Source organism: Portunus trituberculatus, chromosome 29 (assembly GCF_017591435.1).
Source record: "Portunus trituberculatus isolate SZX2019 chromosome 29, ASM1759143v1, whole genome shotgun sequence".
Lineage (NCBI taxonomy): Eukaryota > Metazoa > Arthropoda > Malacostraca > Decapoda > Portunidae > Portunus > Portunus trituberculatus.
In genome coordinates this window covers 5,008,948-5,034,470 of record NC_059283.1, presented here as the reverse complement: position 1 = coordinate 5,034,470, position 25,523 = coordinate 5,008,948, and the positions used below count along the sequence as shown (strand labels likewise).

Genomic DNA, 25,523 nt, shown 5'->3' with positions numbered 1-25,523 from the left:
GAATAAGTGTATGCAAGTCACTGTGTGTGCTTGAGATCTTACTGAAAACAATGCCTACACATCAAATTGTTTTCACCTATTACATATTTCCACTTGTATCGCTGCAAGTGAATGGAATAGCTCTCTCTCTCTCTCTCTCTCTCTCTCTCTCTCTCTCTCTCTCTCTCTCTCTCTCTCATAATCCTAATTCAACATTCCTCTTAGCTCTTCACAACAGACAGATGAGAAAGTCGGAGTAATGAGTGGAGAGATTTGGTAAAGCTTCCAGATAGTAAGTACGTGTGTGTGTGTGTGTGTGTGTGTTGGTTACTTGGGCAACGCTCCCCAGATGAACCAAGCTATAGTGGTCGCCGCACTACCCACTCCACTAGTTTAGCTCTCCCGTCTCGTCTCTACCTCACTCATAGTTCACTGGGGTCTCCGTGTCTCCCTGGCTGGCTGGCTGGCTGGCGTGTTGCGTTCTTGCCTTGCCTTTCCTCCCTCGCTCCAAGTGCCAAGTGAAGGTAATGTAATATCCCAAACTGTCTTAATCCCTTCTGTACCATGACGCGTTTCCATATCCATTGTGCCTAACTATTTGACGACTTTATACAGCTTCATGTGGGGTATTAAAATAGTGAAAACTGTGGCCATTAAAATTCTGGACGCCTTACCTTTCCTAATCTCTCTCTCTCTCTCTCTCTCTCTCTCTCTCTCTCTCTCTCTCTCTCTCTCTCTCTCACACACACACACACACACACACACACACACGGGGTTCGATTCCCCGGCCGGGTGGAGATATTTGGGTGTGTCTCCTTTCACGTGTAGCCCCTGTTCACCTAGCAGTGAGTAGGTACGGGATGTAAATCGAGTTGTGACCTTGTTGTCCCGGTGTGTGGTGTGTGCCTGGTCTCAGGCCTATCCGAAGATCGGAAATAATGAGCTCTGAGCTCGTTCCGTAGGGTAACGTCTGGCTGTCTCATCAGAGACTGCAGCAGATCAAACAGTGAATTACACACACACACAGCAGTTAACTATTGGTGTGTAATAATCTCGTTCAGTTCTTGAGAAACGCTTAAAGGCACTAATTAATCCCTTTGCCGTAGTTTCTGGGCTGAGAGCTTACAAACTGTTACTCCGGGATACAAGCTTTCCAGGCTCACACAGCAATCCATGGCTGGAAAAATATTAGGTGGAATGGAGACAGACTAAAGAATAAAGAATAAATAGGCGAGTGTCTCAGCTGATAGGTACTGAGCGGAGCGACGCGAGAGATAGATAGATAGAGAAGGTGGGAGGGGGGTGGAGGCGGAGATATGAGGAACATGGGGGAGGGGATGGAGTGGGGGACAGACGGGAAGGTGGAGTGTGGATCGCAGGTATGCTGATACGTCAGAGGCATGGTACAATAACTTTTTTATCGTTATTGCACCATGCGTCAGAGGCACCTGTAGCTAATGACAGCTAGGTACCACTTAAAAAAGGATGGCAGATGTCACTTATGTTTGAAATACTGGTAGGAAAACTGCTTCGTGAAAGGCATACATACATACATACATACATGCATGCATACCGTACATACATACATGAATATATACACATATGAGTATATTTTTAACATTGTTGCCAAACGCTTCCGCCCATAGTGGTCGGAACCCGTAGTGAAGGCGTAGTCTGCCCGGCGGCCGGCCAGTTTACCGTGACTTATCTATCTACGATCTTTTCTATTCAATCTATATCTTTATCCATCTATATATTTTATCTATCTATCTACACACTAGCATGCAAACAATGACGAGGGGAAGAAATTCTACGTTCAAGGAAATTTTTAGGGAAATCTCATCTTCAACTCAAGGAAATCTCAAGAAATCTGGGGAAATTGATAAACGAAAAATTCCCCGCTGAGGAGGGACAGGCACCGTCTCGGTTGAGGTTTCTGTCAGCTCTGGGCGAGTGGCGGCGTAAACTTGGTCTTTTGAATCTTGAATACCATGATGCCGCAAGTCATTGACAAGGATGGAGATGTGTAATGAGTTCCAGTACGAGTAGAAGCTGATGAAGCGATAAGTGACAGCATATATAGAAGCTTGAGTCCTGAAAATGCAAGTGGACGAGCAGCTTTTGTGGCTCCTCAGTGCTCTCAGACTTGCACAGGGTAAGAAGGGACCTCCCCGTACTGTTTTGTTGTTTATACACCCGTACTATATATATATTTTTTTCCTCAGGTCACGTGTTCTTTAATTTGTTCACGCTGAGAATCTGCTGACACTGAATTATTGTCCATACCACGTTTTATTGTTTACCTGGCTGCCACCACAAGTGTTACTGTTTACTTATTTAGGGTGAACAAACTATATATTTGCTAGTTCAGAGTAAAATACCAGCCATTTCTATAATTTGTAGGTAAATATCCAGTTTCACCACATTCTCTTTTCTGGACGAAACTAATTTTTTCTGGTAGATTTTGGCTTGCTTTTAATTAATTTACCACTTGTTTTTGGCGCAAATCATCCAGTTTTTTTTTTTATCACCCCCAAAACTAACCTAAACCAACCTAACCTAACCCAACCCAACCCAACCTAACCTAACCTAACCTAACCTAACCTAACCTAACCTAACCTAACCTAACCTAACCTATCTCATGAGGTGGGTAAAAAACACTTCCCTGTACGTACAGTCTCGGACACTGCACCACAGTAGGTAGAACGCCGTGATCACGTAAAATCTGTACGGATTTAACAGAGTCCTCGAAAAACTCAGCGATAACTTTGAAGTAATGCAGTTCACAATCTGCACAGTGGGGGGCATCTTGCCTCAAGCTGAATTCAAATTCATACCGCGAGCCTCAAGGCCACCGTGATTGGTTGAATAAATTATGATTTTTTTTCATTGGCCGCCGGTTCACTTTCAAACGGAAGTAACCAATCAGCGGAAACAATAGCTCAAACAAAACAAGTCACTAATGTTGGTCCGCACGCTAGCCGCTGCTAGTCTGCCTCTGTTCTATTGACTCGGGAGTGAGATCGCCAAAAATACGATTAAATCTTTTAACTTCACTATCGCCATTATAAATAGGTTACGCCTTATAAATATGGGATTCAAAATACTCGTAATGAGGAGCTCTATCTCATGAGGTGGGTAAAAAACACCTAGTGGAATGTGGTGAAACACTGGAGTAATACCAATTTGTATGTTACCATCCCAATAACTGAACATACTAACGTAAGGCAGTAGATCCCCCCCCCACCTCTCCTTAACCAATTAGAGAGGCATCCTGTCCTTAGATAAATCAACCTTACAGAACTAGACCTAACCATATGTATCTTTTTAGGAAGTTAAAGGGGTAATAATCCAGTGTAATTCTGGCACATTATTATTTTCTTCCAAATCTTCACAAAACCCATTGTATATGTATAATATGATATGATAAGGTGGCAGGAAAATGTCACCAACCCTCTTGATGCTGCAAGTGGCTTGGGATGCCTCCTAATCCAGGCTTTTGTATCTATCCCTAACAAGTAGTTTTTATTATTTTTTTTTTTTTTTATTATTTTTTTAATTTTTTTTTTCCTCATAGGGAAGAGGGCCAGCCAAGGGCAAAAAAAAGAAAGTTAGAAAAAGGCCCACTTGAGGGCTGGCTCTCCAAAGACTTCAAAAAGTGCCAAAACCGTCAGCCAGAATTAGGGGAGCAAATGCCTCGATACCTCCCTCTTAAAAGAAGACAAGTTGTAGGAATTTGGAAATACAGATGCAGGGAGGGAGTTCCAGAGATTACCAGTGAAAGGGATGAATGATTGAGCATACTGGTTAACTTGCATTAGAGAGGGCTGGTGGGAATGTGGGATTTTTGGTGAGTTGAAACAAAAATTAGTATTTCCCAGGGAGTAAATTATCAGAATCACCAAATACATGACAAATACAATACCAGAATCATTTAAAACACACAAAGCATGTTCAGTAATCATTATGATACAAACAGTGCATGTAAAACTTCCATCCATAGATGTCAAAAAATATATCCCTACTGTTAGAAAAAAAATCATTACCATGCTTGACATATTCTAACCTATCAAACCTTTACTAAAACCTTGCTTTACATAATCCGCCATGTGATAATTTACTCCCCTGAAAATACTCATCTTACCCTACCCAAACCCCACATTTTCACAGGCCCCCAAGCTTGTTAGGGATGGAGGGGTAGTGACATATTTCTGCCAATTTACCTTATAATATTTTTTTTTCTTTTTTCTTTTTCTTTTCTAATGTTATGGTGTATAGCACCTGTAGGTATACTTAAAGAGTATGGGAAGTGCTGTCCAGCTTCCATCCATCAGCGGCATAGGTAATTTTATTTATAGTGGTACCCATATTAGGGCCCATATTACCACCCAAGCACATCATTGGTGCATGGCAGTCACACCTCCACCTAGAATCTGGGCATCATGGTGACATGTAGGTAACTTTAAACCACTCAACAAATGACAAAGTTTCAAGGTGGTGTGTGGTGGGATTCGAACCTACACATGGACGTCTGCCCAATCCCACGCTTACTACCTTATCCACTACGCCACTGCCTCCCTATGTATACAGTGGGTTTTTGTGAATGTCTGGAAGGAAATGATAAGAAAATATAGCACCTTATTGTGGGAGGTTTTCAAAGGATGCTGGTGCCACAAAATGTTCATTAGCTTTTCAAATAATTTCTGCAAAACACCATGTCATCTTAAGAAGTGTACACCAAGTCTTTTTTGCTTCCAGAATGGCACAATAAATTCTTGGTATTCAAATTTGTCTGCATTGCATTTGGGTATCACTAGAGTAGCGATGTGTGTATGTGATGTTGACTGCTGCAGCTGCCACATATACACATGGTGCTTGATGATGTTCTAATGTGTCATTAAAAGGACAGCTGTTATTGCTGTATGAAAGAGACATAAAAAAGCATGCACTGTTCCACACTGGAAACCAATACACACATACAATATACTGTATCCTTCAAAGTGACCTCATGGTCATGGACTTAAAATCTATGATGCAGCACGAGACATATCAAGTCACTGTAACATAACCATGCATGACAGTAAAGCAAAACGTCCCCACATGTTTTGTACACTGCTATATGTGCATAATTTAGCTGCTCCATGAAGAGCCCCTATTGGTAAGATTATCTTTGTTGAGTTGTTTAGGGGCTAAGGTACATACTTTGTAATTTCCAAAGCTTAACATTGATAAAGTACAATGTTATAAACATTGCTACAGAGTTGTTGCATTTTCTTTCTTACAGGTTCTGATGGAGTGAACAGAGATAAATTAATTCAGAATGTGAACAATTGTTTCATGCGTGTCAAGAAGGACAGGAAGGCGACCAGTGTTCCAGCAAGCCAAGCATCAGAGGAAATACAACACTTTCAAGTGAAGGCATCTGTACTTTTGCTGTTGTGCTTACCAAAAATCCGAGAGCTTTCAGGTGTTGAAAATTGCGAGGACTTTCAGTCATTGTTTTCATCTTTGCCAGATCTCTCATATTCTGTTTTCTTTACAGTGGTTCGCACCCAAAAGATTTATTTTGTTCTTTCCCCACTTCTGTCTTGGCTCCCATCCCATGTAGTGCAAACACTAATGAAGGAATATTTTCAGTACACACATGAAGTTACTCCTGTAACACTAGCTATCTCAGTAGAACTTCTAAAGTCATTGCTATTCAGCCAGCAGTATAGGCATGCACATCAGAATGGTTCACATGATAATACTGAATGCCTTCAGCTGTTAGTGAAATTCTTTTTCTCAAAAAGTGTATCAAGTAAAACTCCTTCCTTGATTAAGTTTAGTGGTTATTATTTTCTCTATATGTTTGAGTGCTTGTATTTACTCTTAGCTGCTTATGTAGGATATGAAATTAGGGATCCAAACACATTTTCATGTGTAGAAACTTGGACCAAGTTGTGGAAAACAAATAACACATCAGCTGAAAATATTTCCCTTCCATATACCAAAGAAGCTCTTATGTCAATGCTAACACTGTGCCAGAACAACAGCAGAGAAGTAACGGTTACCTTGTGGATGGAATGGAGTGAACAAAAGCTGCCCCAGAGTGCCACATTTTGTTCAACACCATCAGCATGTCAGCCTGGAAAAGCACAAGCCAAGAGTATTCAAATGGTTACTTGCAATATTGCCTTTCTTATACTGAGACTATTGGGAGCTCATTCACAATTAGAAGAGGACTTGGCTGTTAGTGAATACCATGAACTCTTGCAATTCCTTCAGCAAACAGCAATGGATCCTGATTATGATCCTGACAAAGACTTAACCCTTGAACAACTTGTAGAGGAAATAAGTGCCAAAGATGATAGACGAGAGAAACTACTGGGTATCCTTGTTCAGAGAGAAGGTGTCATTGCTAACACTGATGCCTCCAGATGCTTGAAAGAGCATGTTGCTATTCTTGATGACCGAATGAAGGTGGAACTTTTACAGAATTGCATTAAATGGGTAAAAACAAGCAAGCCACACATTCCTGAGTCCATAAATGTAAGTTGGAATTTTTTAATTATTAAAGTTTTAGCTAAGTAACTACTTAATTTACAGTAAGGAATGAAATTTTCATTTATTTGTTCATTTTGCTTTATATATATATATATATATATATATATATATATATATATATATATATATATATATATATATATATATGTATATTATATTATATTATATTTTCTCAGGTGGTGGTGGATTTAGCTGCAGACCTGAACCCAGACCAGTTGAAGCCCATTATTGAAGACAACTTGTCTGCTGGTCTTGATGACACCTTGAAAACTCCTTCATTTAAAATGCAGTTAACTTCTGTTTTCAACCAGCTAGCTGATGAAAATGCTGCTGAGGTAACATATATATATATATATATATATATATATATATATATATATATATATATATATATATATATATATATATATATATATATATACAGTAATACTCCACTTAACGAACGTTCATTTAACGAATTTCCGGTTTAACGTACTATATAAAATTAGACCAAAAATCCGCATAATGTACAACCACATCCGTTTTGGCGAATTATCTGGGTTTGAATTTGCCGGGTGAGGGGTCGAATGCAGTAGTTTCGCTGTGATTGGCTTGGCTGGCTCCCCGCCTCTGTCTCTAGCGCTCCTGGAGCTGGCTCCAAGATTCTTTAACAACGTCAGAGCAACCTCTTACAGCGAAAAGGCAACCATGAACGCTTGGAGGGACAGTGACAAGGTTGCTTTCAGGTTGCTCTGAGGTTGCTGGGAACACCACCTCTGGAAGTGGTGTTACTGTCTTATATATGCATTTATGTTCACAAAACAACATTTCTATTAGCTTTTTACAAACCTTGCCCCAAGAAAGGATTGTTTTGTAATGCATAAAGTGAAATCTTACATGGAATACCAAAAAATAAAGCAGAGATGAGATGAGCCACAGACGAAGCGGGATACTCGCGGCCACTCGGCCACTTCTTCTTCTTCTTGTGACCCTTTTATTTACATGTTACTTTGTCATCATGATGTTGACATTTCCACTCCTCTCTTGCCTGCTATAATGGATATCATATCTTAGTATTCATATACGCTTATGCCACGAGGATAACCTTGACTCCGTGGCACTGAGTGATAGTGAATTACTAATGAAATACCGTGGTATTTCATTAATAATTATTAATGAAATACCATGATGATGATATATATATATATATATATATATATATATATATATATATATATATATATATATATATATATATATATATATATCATCATCATCATCATCATCATTATATTTACTAATACGTATCTTTTATTGTTTTCACTTCATTTTTGCATATGATTTTTTTATTGCTATATAAAATCTATAAAATTTTAGAGTTTTGTATTGGTTCCTCTCCTTCTATGTTTAATATTATATATTCATGTTTTGCAGTCAACAGTTGGAAACAGTCAGTATGCCACAGGGGTATAGTATGGATGGAGACTTGAGAGATTGAGGTATCAATGTTGCAGATAGTTAGTTATTTCCTTCATTTCTAAATGAGATTATGGTAATGGGCTTAATCTGATCAAAGTTTTGTCTTTCAGCCTTCAGGAAGGCATGTGTGGCTGTGCCTTCAGTCAGGGCGAGATGTGGTGCAAGAGGCGGTGAGGCTGGCTGTCACTATGACTGGTCTGGTGCCAGTCATGGCTCAGACTCTGGCCGATATTCCACAAGTGTGTCTGGCCAAGCTGCCCTCAGGTAAGTTGCAGTCCAGCACTTGAAAAAGAGAGATGCATGGAGTGACGTGTTATGATTTTTAGATGTATTATCTCAGAATTGTAAGGTACAGTAAGTCCTCGTTATATGGTAATTCTTTATTCGGTAAACTCACAGTTACAGTACATATTTGGAAATTACTACCCTCAATTCGATATACAGTAAGAAAAATTCACAGATACGGTATCCGGTCATGTCATCCGAGAGGGCCCAGTGCAGGGGAGCAGGGGTGATGACATCATCCATGCCACACCTCGCCTGCCACTCACAGTACTGACTTAACTTGACCACCCTTGTAGCCTATTATCTCTTCTTCCCCATTTTTTTTTTTTTTTTTTTTTTTAACTTCATTAGATATTACTTACATGCATTACTAATTAGATGAGGAAATGGAATATTAAAGGGTCTATTGTAAGCACAAATATACGTATTCATAATAATCATGGCAAACACTGAAAGCCTACTACCAGTGGCGAACCATGCAGCAACTGATAAAGGGCACAGATGGGCCTGGCAAGCCCACTATCAGTGAATGGTGGAAGTTGTATAACATCAAGAACACCTTAGATAACATCAAGTCATTTTGTGATGAAGTTAAGATGTCTACCATGAACTTGGCGTGGAGTAAAGTATGGCCAGAATTCGCGTATGACTTCCCAGGCTTCGCAGAAGACATCGGTGCAATCAGAAATGACAGTAAATCTGTGACATAGGGCTAGCTTTCATGAAATTGATGATGATGATTTTCAAGATCTTTTTGGAAAGCCATGCTGAATCTCTCTCAAATGATGAACTTATAGTGGTAGACAAGGCATTACAGGAGGCAGAAAAAGAGGGAGACAAGGAAAAGAACCTGTTCGTGGCCTGGACATCAAAACACTTAGAATGTCTCAGTGGTATCTGAAAAGCTCTGGAAATCCTGAAGGAACATGACCCAAATCCTGCCAGGAGTAGCAAAGTGGCTCATGACATAGAGAAAAGTGTCAAGATCTATCAAGAAATCTATGATAAAAAAACAAGAAAAACTAAACAGTCCTCCACCTACTCATTCTTCAAGCCAGTCAGACATGCCGTCCCAGTCACATCTGCTGACCCTGCTACAGCTGGCACTTCCTCAATATCCTCTTTCTTCAAACCATTGAAACATGCTGATCCTGCTACAGCTGGCCCTTCCACATCTGCTTCCGACAGTGCAGACGACGATGTCTTATCCTTGTCTGCCCACTCAGTGGAAAATGAGTAAGGGCTGAAATTCCTACTGTCCCTTAGCCTCGGGAAGTACATCATCTGATAGAATACATGGCGATTGAAAGGTAAATAAAAACATTTTCTGTTTATTTCTTTTGCGCAGTACTTTACTTTTTTTATTTACTTATTTTTGAATGATTATATCACCGTGTAACAAAGCTTTTGTCCTTGAGTTGAAACAGTTATTTCTTATTTGCTTATGTCTAAAAAACATGAAAAAATACTTACATTAATTTCTAATTTTGCTTTTGTGTCCAGGATAATGACATTTTTTAAAATTTACCCATTCTCATAGGGACAAAGTGGCAAATTTGAAGTTTGACTTGGAACAAAATAGATACAAAAGGACATATAATGCAATAAAAGCATTTATTTATTCCAGAATTACACCAGTGAGAGAATAGACACATTAGAAATGAGTAGTTCTTCTAGATTTACGCTTATACTGTAGATTACTTTCACGAATCAGCCCCCAGATGTAGTCTCCCATCATGTTTTCATTATAAGACCCTGGAAGAGAAGAAACGGGAGAGAGAGAAAGAGAGAGAGAGAGAGAGAATGTGTGTGTGAGCTAACTTCTTCACAACTCACGTGGTTTTGACTCTCTCTCTCTCTCTCTCTCTCTCTCTCTCTCTCTCTCTCTCTCTCTCTCTCTCTCTCTCTCTCTCTCTGCAGGATGGGTATGTCGTAAGCAAAGGCAAGAGGTAAATTGGAGGAGAAAGGGAGGTGAGGGGTGAGGGAAAGGAAGGACAAGTGGAGGAAAGGTAAAAGAAATGGAGGGAAGGGAGGGAGGGAGAGAGGGATGAAAGCAGAAAGATGGCAAAGGAAGGAGTAATAATGGAGGTGCTTTTCAAGGAGAGAGAGAGAGAGAGAGAGAGCGTTCAAGTCCAATATATCCTGGTGGAAGCGCTCGCCCTGCTCCTCGGAGTACGCTCCCATGTTTTCCTTAAATTTATGAAGATGGGCGTCAAGGATGTGGACTTTAAGAGACATCCTGCAACCCATCTTGTTGTAGTTTGTCACCAAGTTCTCAACAAGCTCCACATAGTTTTCGGCCTTATGATTCCCCAAGAAGCCAAGAACTACTGCGACAAAGCTGTCCCATGCTGCTCTCTCTGTCCTTGAGAGTTTTTTGGGAAACTCCTTGCACTCCATGACCATTTTTATTTGTGGACCAATAAAGACACTGGCTTCAACTTTCACTGCAGACAGCTTGGGGAAGAAATCTTGGAGGTACTTGAAAGCTGGGGACTCCTTATCTAGAGCTCTGATGAATTGTTTCATAAGGCCCAGTTTTAAGTGGAGTGGAGGAAACTACTTTTCTGGTATCCAACAGTGGCTCCCATTTGACGTTGTTCTTCCCCACACTAAACTCGGTTCGTTGTGGCCAGTCTCGCTTGAGATAGTGTGCCATGGTATCTCTGCTGTCCCAAAGGCAAAGATAACAAGGATACTTGGTAAAGCTGCTTTGGAGACCCATCAGGAAAGCCACCAATTTGAAGTCTCCTATAACCTCCCAATGGTACTCTCTATTTATCAAGGCATCTAACAACATCTTGACACTCTTGTATTCCTCTTTGAGCTGGACAGAGTGGGCGAGGGGGAGAGATGGTTACATATTCCCATTATGAAGGAGCACTGCTTTGAGGCTTCTGCACGAGCTGTTGATAAACAGCCACCACTCTTTGGGGTTAAGGGTAATTCCAATTGCCTCAAACAGACCGGTCACATTATGGCAAAAGCAAAGCTCATCTTGACGAGTGAAAAAGCTTGAAAAATGCTGGTGACACTTTTTCTGACCTGATATGTGTACACTCGTCTAGTAAATTCCACTGCTTGAGTCTCGACGTTAAAAGCTCGCCATTTGACTTTGTGAGGCCAAGATCTCTGATCAGGTCATTGATGTCTTCTTGGCTGGGGTAGTGTGGATTTCTCTCATCAGTTGTGTCTCTCAACTCTGGATCAGTGTCTTCATGTTCTTCTGAATTACTTTCCTTTTGTAAACACTGCTGCTCTCTCTTAGGAGGAGTGGGTACGGGGTGCTCAGAGCAGTGTGGCACTGGTGCAATGGATGACAGAAGGTCAGGATATATGATAGCAGGCGCATTTTTGCTTGCTCGATGTTTGGAAGGGTCTACCATACAGAAAAAGCAATTGCTTGAGTGATCAGTTGGTTCCCTCCAAATTCGGGAGATTGCATATCTTGTAGCTCTGTTTTTCCTCTGTACCAACCTGTAAAACACAGAATGAAAACATAAGTATATAAATACAGATACATTCAACTCAGTGTAATAGGATATGTTAAAATAAAAAAGTATATATGATTATATATATATATATATATATATATATATATATATATATATATATATATATATATATATATATATATATAGATATATTAGTGTTTTTCTTACCTTCCAGAGTTCTTTTGCAGAGTTCGCAGGTGAAATGAGGTGCCCAAGATTTGTCCTGATCCTCGACAGGCATGCCGAAATATGCATTGTAGGCCTCGCGCATTTTCAGTGATCTTTCCAGAGAGTACTTTTTAGCTCTAGTTTTGATAAACTTGCCACAGATGTAGCAAAATGCGTCTGCCGGATGCTTACAACCTCTGGATGTCATGCTTGATGACTGCAGATAGTAATGACTGTTGATGATCGACTTGTTAACACATTAATCGCTGGCCAGTTTATAAAAATCAAAGTTTAAAGAGAATAAGCATTATATTCTTCGTTTTTTAGAGGAAAGGAAATAGAAAATAACATTAATTGACCAAAGACAAAAAAAAGTAAAAATTTTGTTACACTGTTATTTTCATGTATTTTCTTTTCTGTAGGGGTGACTGTTAACGTGCTGGAATGCATTCCCTATCAGTACATGTTATAATGGATTCGGTATATGGTAATTTTGATATATGGTAAGGTTTTCAGGAACACATATGTACCTTATAACGAGGACTTACTGTATATATTTATAAAATTAACAAATGGATAATTTCACTCTATTTAAAGTTTGAACAGTTATGGTTAAATTTTCCATGTCAGATTTTTGTATGTACATTTATACTACAGGGACTTTAAGTTAATTAGATTCAAACAAACCATATTTTGATTTTAAAATGTTATTTCTTTGCAGGTAACTCTCTTCTGGCATCCACACTGGAAGACTGGCAATGCTCTGAGTTATGTGACAGAGAAGAGCAAGCATTTAGTGGTTTAGTAAAACAATTGTTGAGTGTGAAGAGACTCTTAGACAAAGATGAGGTCCTGCAGTTAATGGTGAAGCCATTCATGATGGTAGACTGTAATACAAATCTTGGGAAACTGATTTTGCCTCTTGAATTACTGAAGGTATTGTATTTTCTTTATCACTGTGTATCATGTGACATTGTATTATTGTATGAATACTCTTAACTTTTCCAAAATTCATACACTCATAATATTGTTTTCATGATGACAGGAGATTATGGAGCTTGATGGTTGTGTGGTGATGAGGCCTGGGCCAGAGGTGGTGAGTGTGATGATGGCACTCCTGCATATAGTGGATGCCACTTTGTGTTTGGAGGGTCAAGGGGCAAGTACATGTCTTACTGTTAGGTGCCTGGCCTCCACAATCCTGTTTGGGACTACCAGTCACATGATTATCAACCAGAAGAAATTTGAAAAAGGTAAGAAATATTACAATCAAGAAATACTTGTGTTAATTCATATTTTAGAAGTATATAATTCTCTCTCTCTCTCTCTTTTTTTTTTTCTCTCTCTCTCTTCAGAAATCACTTTACTCAAGCAAATAGTGTGCCAGTATAACCTACATCCATGGAGTATTACACACATCTCACAATTGGTGAGTGCTGAGTTCAGCAAAGGATGTACTGTTGACTTCTTGCTGCAGGCACTGGTGAAAACATGCCTTGACCCATCACAGGGTGATCTGCAGAGTCCAGTGACGTTTGCCTCTCTAGACAGTGCAATACTTCCAAGAATGTCAAAGTCAAAATGGATTATTACTCTCCTCCAGGTACTTACCTCAGTTTTGTGTCAGACTGAATTACATTCACTAAGTTTTTAAAATATGATATATGGTTATGTGGCTCCTCATTCAAATGGTCAAAATATATTACATCTATAAATCAGATTATTCTTTAATAATACAGTCAGAAATTTATGTAAGGTATTCTTTATTTCTCACTTCACAGCTTCTTCCACACTGCAGTGAAAGGGAATGGACATCAGCATTCTTTGTAACTGAACATGTACTAGGGTATCATAATGCTGTGAGTTAAATCATTATCTGTTCCATTTTTATACATAGGTAAATTATCCATTGTGTTCATGTTTATCCTATTAATATTAAGAGTGAAATATTGTTTTCAATAAGTTTTCTTCTTTTCAGCATTCAAAATAGAAGTTATCTATTAATGTGTACATCAGGCTCCCTTGCTTCTTAAATTTGGGCTAGCTGATTCTAGGACATTTATATGTGTACATTCACAAGTGTTTCCTCATGTAAAATTTGAGTAATTTAGTGGAAAAAATTCCCAAGTTGTGCTTTCTTTCTAATACATCAATTTCTGCTACACTACATTGGCATATAACTCCACACAAATGCATTTACTGTTATTTGTATTGTTATTATTTATTCAATATATATATATATATATATATATATATATATATATATATATATATATATATATATATATATATATATATATATTTATACAGGCAACCCCAATTTAACGAAGGAGTTACGTTCCTAGAAAACACTTCGTTAAGCGAAACTTCGTTAAGCGAACCGATTATAACAAGTTTAACCCCTGACTTGAACTTCCATTGAGAGTAAACAAAGTGAGAGTGCATCATAGTACAGTGAAAGGTTTAATGAAAGTAAAAATTATGAAGTTAAGCATTTAGGCAGTTTAATTTAAGCAATTATGATGTTCACTATTGTGTATGTACGTAACTTTATAATGTTGATGATCTTAAATTTATGAAGGGAGGGAGAGTGAAACAGGAAAGACACTAACTGGCAACCTGTGGAATGTAAACAAAGGGCACATCATTGTACCGCATGCAAAACTTGTGTATCACATTTCCACAAGGCTTTCCATTTTATCAATTGTAGAGTCACAAGTTCAGGTGGTTCTTTTAACTTGCAAGGAAGATACGGTCTCACCAGCCTTCTTAATAGAGTTGGCTGAATTGAAAATAGTAGACAGTAAATGGAGGCAAGATGGTGGCGAGCAATGTTATAGTTTCCTCGCCTCTCTCGTGTCTGTAAATAATATCCAGCTTCACTTTGAGAGTACGAGACTTCCTGGTCTTCTTAGGAATGCTAGGCCACATTGCAGGGTGTTTTGGTGGTAAGTTGAGCAAGGGAAGACAGAGCTGTTGCTGATGCTGTTATTGTTTTGAACATGGGAGTGAGTGGTGCACGTGTTGATCTTGATCTTGATCTTGATACTACAGGCGACTTGGGATCGCTCCTGAGCTGGGCCTTTGGATCAGCAGCTCCTGTAGACGACAAAAGAAAGGCACACACACAAAAAAAGAAGAAAAAAGAACAGGGTTCTTTGCTCTAACTGTCCGTACTTCTGGCACACCACATTCTCTCCAGAATCTCCTTCACCGCCTCAATCATCTTTTCATTCATTTCTCTACTCAGTCCTAGCAGCACCACCATCCACTCCCTCCCCGTCTTTTCCACTCTTTCATTCCTATTATGCCCTAACTCAGTCAACACCACTTGCATCATCTCATACCTGTCTCTGGCATATTTCACACACTCCAGCATCACTTGCTCCACCGTCTCGTCCTCTCCCGAGTCACATATCTGGCACACTTTGCTGCGGGACTCAGACCACCTGTAACTCCTTGCATTCACATCCATACACTGTGCCCTACTGCTGAAGAGAAGATCACCACCCAGGCTTCCATCATACCACCTCTCATACATCGGGGCCTCTTTCATCTTGTACCATTCCAGAGTAGTCTTTCGTTCCATCCTATTCCTCCATTCATTCAGTCTCTTACTCTTCACATCTCTGTCTAACTCACTCTTCCACTTCCTCACATCCCATTCTGTTCCCACTCTGCCTCCTCTTGTCACGACCCATTCCAGCTCGTTCTGATTCACCCCAGCCATTCTCACTGCCCACCCAACCTGTAGACCATTCCTCTGTCATTCTCATACACCTTTTTCTCCATTTGCTTCCACTTTCACTCCACAGATACACCTTCCTTGCTATTCTTGCATCATCCATTCTCTCAAGCCTAATCTTGTACCTAAGTGTTGCTTTTATAAGTCTTTTCCTAAAAGAGCTCCATCCCATATCCCCTCTTAAGGCTTCTACTGCTGTGTACCTCGGTGCATTCAGTGCCAGCCTAGCTAGTCTACACTGCCCCACTTCTAACTTGTCAATTTCACTCTCGTTCCATGCAATCACATCCATACCATACATTATACTGGGGACAACCACACTCTCCCACACTTCTCTCAGTACGTCATACTTACTTGCTCTCATCCTTGCCGCGCTTCCTAAACAACCCACCCACTGGTTCACCAAGCTTATTTTTTCATTCTTTGACTTTTCACACCCATTTGGACTCATCCACATCCCTAAGTACTTGTATTCTTGTGCCTGCTTCAACTCATTCTCTCCCAACCTCCATACTGCATTACATTCATCCTCCGACTTATTCACAATCATCACCTTACTCTTCTCACTACTAAACCTAACTCCAAAATCTCTTCCATACCCATCAACCACATCCAGCAGACTTTGCAGCTCCTCGGCTGACTCACTCATAACCATTACGTCATCTGCATAAAGAAGCACACCCATCTTATCATTCCCCACACTCACTCCTGCATTCATCCTTCTCATTCTTGCTGCTAACTCCTCTGTGTACAGGCTGAAAAGGGTTGGTGACAAAATACATACATCCTTGCCTAACTCCTCTCTCACTCCTCACCCAGTCTGTTTCTATATCTCCTAAACTGTACTTAGCTCTGGTATCAACATACATGCTATGCACTATGTTGACTATCTTGGCACTCAACCCAATCTTTTCTAGGACTCTATCTAGCATTTCTCTATTCACCCTATCATAAGCTTTCTCTATGTCCAGGAAACCCAAATACAATTTACCTCCATCCCTCTTTTTTCTCAAGCATTTCATTCACCACAAACATGTTATCCTCAGCTCTCCTGTCTGCACAGAAACCATTCTGCTCTTCACCTAATACTCCAGCTCTTTCAATCCACTTACACAATCTGGCATTCAACACCGCACTGAACACTTTGCCTACTGTATTGACTAACGCGATCGGCCTGTAATTTTTCAACTCATTCTTACTCTTGTGTCCGCCCTTATGCAGCAGAGTCACCCTGCACTCATTCCACATTCTTGGCACTCTCTCCTCCTCCCACACCTGGTTAAAAAGCTCAGTCATCCTGTCAATCACAACATCACCTCCATTCTTATACAGCTCATATGGTATTTCATCCGGCCCTGCTGCCTTCCCATTCTTCTGCCTTTTCACACATTTCTCCACCTCCTCCCTGCTGATCCTTTCATCCAGTTCATCTGCATTCTTTCTCTCCAGTGTCACACATCCTTCTCTCGCACCAAACACCTCACCTACACCACCCACTTCTTCCCAGAACTGTCTGATTGCCACTCTCATTCCTTCCTTCTCTGTTACAACTTCACCATTCACCTTCAGACTCTCCACTCCACCAATGTATGCCATATTCTCACCTCTCAAGAACTTGTACCATTCACGGCCACCTTCCATGCCTTTCTCTCTTAAAGATTCAATCACACTCATTTCACACTTTACTTTGGCCTTCACTATCATTCGCTTTGTCATTCTCTGCTGCTTTACATACATTTCCCATGCATTCTGGTACTCATTCTCTCCCTCATCACTTTCATGCCTCTTTTTCCTTAGCCACCTACATTGTCTACTCCTCTAGCCTCTCTGATTTCATCATTCCACCATGGTTTACGTACTTTCTTTCTTCTGCCTACTCTCACATACCCTATCTTGCTCTTTGCAGCACTCCGCACATCCTCTAGCAGTCTTTCATTCAGGTGCTCCACATCATGCACACCTCCATCATCCCAGCTTCTTGCACTCAGGTCCACCTGGAAGTTTTCCCACCCTACATCTCTCAGTCTCCACTTTCTCTTCTTACTCACCACTTTCACTTCTTTCCTACCATGCAACAGGCACTCCACAACCAGCATATTGTGATCAGACACAATATCCACCATACCATCCTCATCTATCCACATGTGTGACACAATTTCACGCATTCTTCCATTCACCAACACATAGTCTATCGCTGACTCCTGCTCCCTTGCACTCCAAGTCACACGTCCCTCAGCCAAAGTTACATTCAGATTCTCTAACTCCATTTCATCCACAAAATCCCCAAGCATCTCACCATTCCTGTTCACACGTTCTCCCAGAATTCTTACATGTGCATTCATATCACCCATCACCAGCACTCTCTCCCCTCCATGTTCTCTCACAACTCTCTTCAGTATGTCATACTTCCTCCTGTTCTCCCTCTCAGCTCTTTCACCCATGACAGTCATGTACACCACCACCAGAACCATCTCCACTTTGCCCCGACCATCTGTGCATTCCACTCTCACTGCTCTCACACATTCCCACACCAAGCTCCTCTACTTTAAGTCCACTTTCTTTCCTATAGAGAAAGGCTACGCCTCCTCCCTGTGTCTCCTGAGTCTTATGTCCCTTCCCAATCATAGCAAACTCACATCCTACCATTTGTACCTCACCTCTCAGGTGCGTCTCTGTAAACCTGACTATGTCGAACTTTCATTTCTGGAGCTCCCTGGGAATATCCTCAAACTTACCCACACCCCATCCTCTCACATTCATGCATCCAATCCTCACACTCTCACTTGCCTGGCTAGTGTCTTCTTCCTGGCATGCTTCTGTCGTCTCCCGTCACTGGTCCATTGGTTGCAGCGACCTCGCCCTCACCCACTCACACAGCCGTCGACCCATCCTGGCAGTCCCTACGTCGTTCAGGTGCACGCCGTCCTTCTCATACAAGCTGAACCGGTCCACCACGCTGTCCATATCGATGAAGCTCAGCTTGCTTTTTTTCTCCTTCATCCACTCTATCTTCATTTTCAGCAGCTCCTTTTGCAGTCTTCTGTTGGTGGATCTTCTCAGACGCTCGTAGAACGGTCCTTCCCTGGGTCTGCATGACACCCACGACAGCCACACTCATGCCTTAGCCTTCTACACTCCTCACAGCATCCACAACATTTCTCACCGTCTTGTCTTCAACATATTCTAGGCCGTTTCAACCTCCTTGGATGATCAGCATCCCGTCCTCCATGCTGGCTGCTTTCTCCTCCACTTTCTTCCTGATGTCCGTGATTTTGGCACCACTCAGGCTGGTGCAGCCACTCCCTCTCATCCTGCACTTTACTTGGCTGGACATCGTCTTCACCATGCTGTCTCCAATAATTCTGATTGGCGCCTTCTTTTTCCTCATTTTCATGGTGTGCTGCTGTCTTGGTCCTTCCTCTTGTCTGCTGGGCTGGGGTCCCACAACGTCCTCTTCAGTGTGGCTGCTCTTCACTTCCTTGGGGTTCTTTTCGGTCTGGACACTTTTCTTGGTCTTCTTACTAGAGTCTTCTGTCTGTACACTCTTCTCCTCTTTCTGGCACTGGTAGCTCCTCCACATGTTCCTGGTGAACTCCTTGCAGAGATCACAGAAGTACATGAGGTTGTCGTTGACCAGTGCCTTGGTATTGGACTTGAATCCAACACAAGCCATATGATATCAGACCTCACACCTCTCACACGCCACTGCACTCACCCTGACAGTGAGGGTTTCACCACACACACCACAGTCGCACACAGGCATCTTGTACACACAAGATATCCACACAGGGTCGCAGCAAGCACAAAAAAATCACAAAAAAGGTCCGAGCGTTTCAGGGCGTGTTTACACTCACCGCGTCAGGTCACTGGTCTTGATCTTGGTCTTGGTGCTACAGGTGGCTCGGGATTGCTCCAGAGCCAGGCCTTTGGATGGGCTGCTCTTGTAGAGGACAAAAAAGACAAAACAGAAAAAAAGTAGCATTTCTCTTTGTTAATGATCCCTACACCTCGCTCGCCACATTCTTTCCAGATACTCCTTCACAGCCTCCATCATCCTTTCACTCGTCTCTCTACACAGTCCCAGTAGCAACACCATCCATTCCCTTCCTGTCTTCTCCACTCTTTCATTCCTATTATGCCCTAATTCACTCAAGATCACTTACATCATCTCATGCCTGTCTCTCTCATACTTCTCACACTCCAGCATGACATGCTCCACTGTCTCGTCCTCCCCCATGTTATACATCTGGCACACCTTGCTGCGGGACTCAGACCACCTGTAGTTCCTTGCATTCACATTCGGAAGAGAAGGTCACCACCCAGGCTGCCATCATACCACCTTTCATACATCAGGGCTTCCTTTTCCTTGTACCATTCCAGGGTACTCTTTCGTTCCATCCCATTCTTCCATATATTCAGTCCCACCCACTTCACCTCTCTGTCTATCTCACTCTTCCATTTCCTTGCATCCCATTCAGTTCCTACCCTGCCTCCTCTTGTCATGATCCATTCACGCTCATTTTGATTTCTCCCAGCCATTCTCATCCCCCATACCACTTGTAAACCACTCCTCTCTGTCATTCTCATGCACCTCTTCCTCCACTGACTCCCACTTTCATTCCACAGGTACACCTTCCTCACTATTCTTTCATCATCCATTCTTTCCAGCCTTACCTTGTATCTAAGTGTGGCTTTAACTAGTCTTTTCCTAAAGGTGCTCCATCACCCTCTTCAAGCTTCTACTGCTGTGTACCTTGGTGCATTCAGTGCCATTCTACCTATTCTATTTTGTCCCACTTCTAGCTTGTCAATTTTCCTTTCATTCCTTGCAATCACATCCATACCATACATTATGCTGGGCACTGCCACACTCTTCCACACCTCTCTCAGCACATCATATTTGCTTGCTCTCATTCTTGCTGCACTCCCCAATTGTCCTACCCACTGATTCACTAAGCCTAACTTTTCATTCTTTGTCTTTTCACACCCACTTGGACTCACCCACATCCCCAAGTATTTATATTCTCGTGCCTGATTCATCTCATTCTCTCCAATTTTCCATACTGCATTGCTTTCATCCTCAGACCTATTCACTATCATCACCTTACTTTTCTCACTACTAAACCTAACTCCAAAGTCTCTCCCATATCCATCCACAACATCCAGCATTCTCTGCAACTCAACTGCTGACTCACTCATGAGCACCACATCGTCTGCATAAAGCACTCCTATCTTCTCATTTCCAACTCTTACTCCTGCATTCATTCTTCTCAATCTGGCTGCTAACTCCTCTGTATACAAACTGAAAAGGGTTGGTGACAAAATACATCCTTGCCTAACTCCTCTCTCACTCTTCACCCAGTCTGTCTCTATATCTCCTAGTCTGTATTTAGCTTTGGTGTCAACTAGGTTGATTATTTTTTCTCTCAACCCAATCTTTCCTAAGACTCTGACTAACATTTCTCCATCCACCCTATCATAAGCTTTTTATATATCCAAAAAACCTAAATACAATTTGCCTCCCTCCTTTCTTTTTTTCTCAATCATTTCATTTACCACAAACAAGTTATCCTCAGCCCTCCTGTCCACACGGAAACCATTCTGTTCCTCACCCAACACTCCAGCTCGCTCAATCCATTTACACAATCTCTCATTCAGCACTCCACTTAATACTTTACCTACTGTGTTTAATAATGCAATCGGCCTATAGTTCTTCAGTTCATTCTTACTTTTGTGTCCTCCCTTATGCAACAGAGTCACCCTGCATTCATTCCACATTCTTGGCACCCTCTCTTCCTCCCACACCTCAGTCATCCTGTCAATAACAACCTCCCTACCATTTTTATACATTGGTATCCTGTCTAAACCTGCTGCCTTCCCATTCTTCTGCCTTTTCACACATCTCTCTACTTCCTCCTTGCTGATTCTCTCATTCAGTTCATCTGCATTCTTCATCTCCAGAGTCACACATCCTTCTCTTACACCAAACACTTCACCTACACCACCCACCTCTTCCCAGAACTGTTTAATTGCCTCCCTGATCTCATTCTTCTCTGTTATAACTTCCCCATTCACTTTCAGACTCTCCACACCAACATTCTCTTGACATATTCTCACCTCTCATGAACTTGTACCATTCATGGCCACCTTCCATGCCTTTCTCTCTTAAAGATTCAATCACACTCCTTTCACACTTCACTTTAGCTTTTATTATCATTCGCCTTGTGAGTCTCTGTTGTTTCACATATTCTTCCCATGCATTCAGGTACTCATTCTCTGCCTCATCGCTTTCATGTCTCTTTTTTCTCAACCATCTACACTGTCTACTCATTCTCATTCGCTCCTTCCTGGCCTCTCTGATTTCACTGTTCCACCGTGGTTTGCATACTCTCTTTCTCCTACCTACTCTCACATACCCTATCTGATTCTCGGCAGTACTCCGCACATTCTCATTCAGGTGCTCCACATCATGTACCCTTACATCATCATCCCACCTTCTCTCACTCAGATCTACCTGAAAGTTCTCCCACCCTACATTTCTCAGTCTCCACCTCTTTTCCTTACCTGCCACTTCCACTTCATTTTCACTCTGCATCCAGCACTCCATAACCAGCATATTGTGGTCAGACACAATATCCACCATACCATCCTCATCTATCCACATGTGTGACACAATCTCACGCATTCTTCCATTCACCAGCATGTAGTCAATCGCTGATTCATGCTCCCTTGCATTCCAAGTCACTCGCCCCTCAGATTCTCCAACTCCATTTCACCCACAAACTCTTCAAGCATTTCACCGTTCTTGTTCATTCGTTCACCCAATAAACCTATATGTGCATTCATGTCACCCATAACAAGCACTCTTTCCTCCCTATGCTCTCTCAACTCTTCTAAGTACATCAAACTTCCTCCTATTCTCCCTATCAGCTCTTTCTCCCATAACAGTCATATAAATTACCACCACCACCATCTTCTCTGTTCTGCCAACTTTATTCTTACATTCTATTCTCACTGCCATCACATCTTCACTACTTTCACACCTCCTCACATCTATTTCCTCTACTTTCAGTCCTCTTCCTTTCTTGTAGAGTAAGGCTACGCCTCCTCCCAGTGTCTCCTGTGTCCTACGGCCCTTCCCTATCATGACATACTCACATCCCTCCATTCACACGTCATCTCTCAGGTGAGTCTCGGTAAGCCCGACTATGTCAAACTTCCACTCCTCAAGTTCCCTGCATACATCCTCAAACTTCCCCACACCCCATCCTCTCACATTCATACAGCCAAACTTCACACATTCACTTGCCTGGTTAGTTTGTTCTCTTCTTTATCTGCCGTCATCCATTGGTCCTCCTCGTCAAGCCATCTCCACACAGCACATCTGCCTTGCCCTCATCCACTCAGCCAGTCGCCGTCCCATCTTTTGGTTTCCATCCTGGTTGAGGTGGACGCCGTCTCTGCCGAAGAGCCTGTCTAGATCCAGGATCCCGTCGAATTCCAGGAAGCTGACATTCCTCTTCTTCTCTGTAAGCCATTCCATTTTAAGCTTCAGGAATTCCTTGCAGAGCATCCGGTTCGTCTCTCTTCTTGTCTTTTCATACAGTGCCCCTTCACGCGGGCGCCGCAGGACCCCCACCACAGCCACACTCATCTTCTTGTCTTCAGCTGCCCTGACTGCCTCTACCACTTCTTTTACTGTTTCTTCAGCCTCAGTCCACGAGAGGCTTGATCTTAATCTTGATCTTGATTCTATAGGTGTCCCAGGATTTCTCCTGAGGCAGGCCTTTGTATCGGCAGCTCCTGGTGTATTCAAAACCTTGTTGGCTTGCGTTATATGGTGGGGCTTTCAAACTTGGAAAAAAATTACCTAGTTAAAACTTCGTTAAACCGAGTTTGGTGTTCGTTAAACGGGCAGATGGTAGTAAAATGAAACCTTCGTTGTAGCGAAATTTCGTTGTGTGAAGCTTCGTTAAGCAGGGGTTGCCTGTGTGTATGTATATATATATATATATATATATATATATATATATATATATATATATATATATATATATATATATATATATATAGATAGATAGATAGATAGATAGATAGATAGATAGATAGATAGATATATATATATATATATATATATATATATATATATATATATATATATATATATATATATATATATATATATATATATATTAATGAAATGGTTTCCTTACAGGTGTTTCCAGTGCTTGAGGTATTTCAAGAGGCCTTGCACCTGATGTGTGAGTCCCTTGTCCCAACACCACCTCACTGCCAGGAGCAACACAGCCTCCATCCACCTGTGTCCCTCCACCACTGCTTCACTTTTTTCACTTCTGCTGCCATGGTGAGAAGTTTTACATTATTATGTACCACAAATAATTATTTGTATCAGTTAGGTGAGAGCCATCCAATGTTTTTATTTTTTATTATTTATTGGTTTTATTTTTATTTATTTATTTATTATTATTTGTTTATTTATTAATTTATTTACCATTTCATTCCATCAACTTGAAGTATGTGGCATAAGTCTTATACAGCAAGACCAAAAAGACAAAATCCACACATCAATAGGAGGAAAATATTATTGACTTTTTCCTAGAATTACACACAGAACTACTGTTTTGTCCTCAAGATCACATCTCCAGTTACATTTCTTATTCATTATCTACTAGATCAGGGGTTCTCAATCTTTTTTTCATTAAGAACACCCTGACTTATAAGACCATCTACCTGAACCCCCTGTAATCTGACATCTAAGAGAATGTTAATTTAGTGACTGACACTAACTCAATATACAATGGTACTGCAAAGGATATTATTAGATCAGTCATGTAAGCACCTCTGGAAATCTTCTTGTAAACCTCTGGGGGGTTCACAAACCTCAGTTTGAGAACCTCTGTACTAGATCAGTGGACTACTGCATGAAAAAAAAAAAAACCTAAATTGGCTTCATCTGCCTGAGGATTTTAATCCCCACACTTCCTAGTTGTGAGCTAATTGCTTTCAACATTAAACTATTATTCATGTAATAATCATATACCATATACCAAATTCTTATGAATAAATTAAAAGCTATGTCTTGATTATGTACATTTTCTGGATTTGTAAAGTGTCATTTAGCATAAGGGTTTAATGCTTTCATTAATTTTCAGATCTACCTTAAGGAAAAATTTCAAGGACAGGATTGCAGGGAGAGATTTTTAAATCTTGCAGACATTTTTCAATGGTGGTGCTGTACTGTGCCTTCCCTTTGCTGCAATCCAGAGCTCCCCTCCATATTCTTAGCACGGTTATGTGGGGCGTTGGAGGAGATAATTGTCAGTGGCAAATTGAAAATAAACCCCAAGGGAAACACAGAGACAAGCAATATTTGTAGTGCCACAAGTGCAGATGTAAGTGTGAGGGAAAAAAAATTAATGCCAAAGGACATGAATAATACAAATATTGAAATAAGTGAGAAAAAAGAGGAACAAGATGAAGGAACTAATATTTGTAACAAATCAAGTGGATCATTAGATACCTTAGGAATGGAGTTCCAGAAAAAAATTGAGGAAATTTCCTTTTTCATGGTAGAATATGTTCCATTTAGTAATTTACTTGCCTCTGTTGCAAGCAAATTGAAAAAGTTGTATGATGTCTAGAGACAGTTGTGTTACTTTTGCAATTATTTACAAAGTGAATAAAATTATTGAATTATTATGGTGCTTCAGAATTTATTCTAATTAACCATACTACACAGGGGTAACTTTTACAAAATCATAGTCTTCTGCACCAGGAAATGTAGGATTACTTGATACTGTATCCTGGAAAATGTACTAGTATTAGAC

At 41.0% G+C, this 25,523-nt stretch overlaps 1 protein-coding gene across 2 annotated transcripts; it reads left to right on the top strand.

Annotated features, from left to right (window-relative positions):
* The first annotated feature begins 371 nt into the window (after nt 1–371).
* On the top strand, nt 372–25,393 carry LOC123510635. 2 transcript variants are annotated; one of them, XM_045265948.1, is made up of 10 exons: nt 372–503; nt 5,264–6,510; nt 6,702–6,860; nt 8,094–8,247; nt 12,652–12,866; nt 12,976–13,183; nt 13,286–13,533; nt 13,712–13,789; nt 23,891–24,040; nt 24,849–25,393. In XM_045265948.1, the coding sequence occupies exons 2-10, from the start codon at nt 5,317–5,319 to the stop codon at nt 25,335–25,337; spliced, it is 2,895 nt and encodes a 964-aa protein (XP_045121883.1). In that variant the 5' UTR covers nt 372–503; nt 5,264–5,316; the 3' UTR covers nt 25,338–25,393. The 2 variants fall into 2 exon arrangements, with proteins under 2 accessions (XP_045121883.1, XP_045121882.1); XM_045265947.1 differs by lacking the exon at nt 372–503 and adding an exon at nt 1,871–2,134.
* The last annotated feature ends 130 nt before the right edge of the window (nt 25,394–25,523 follow it).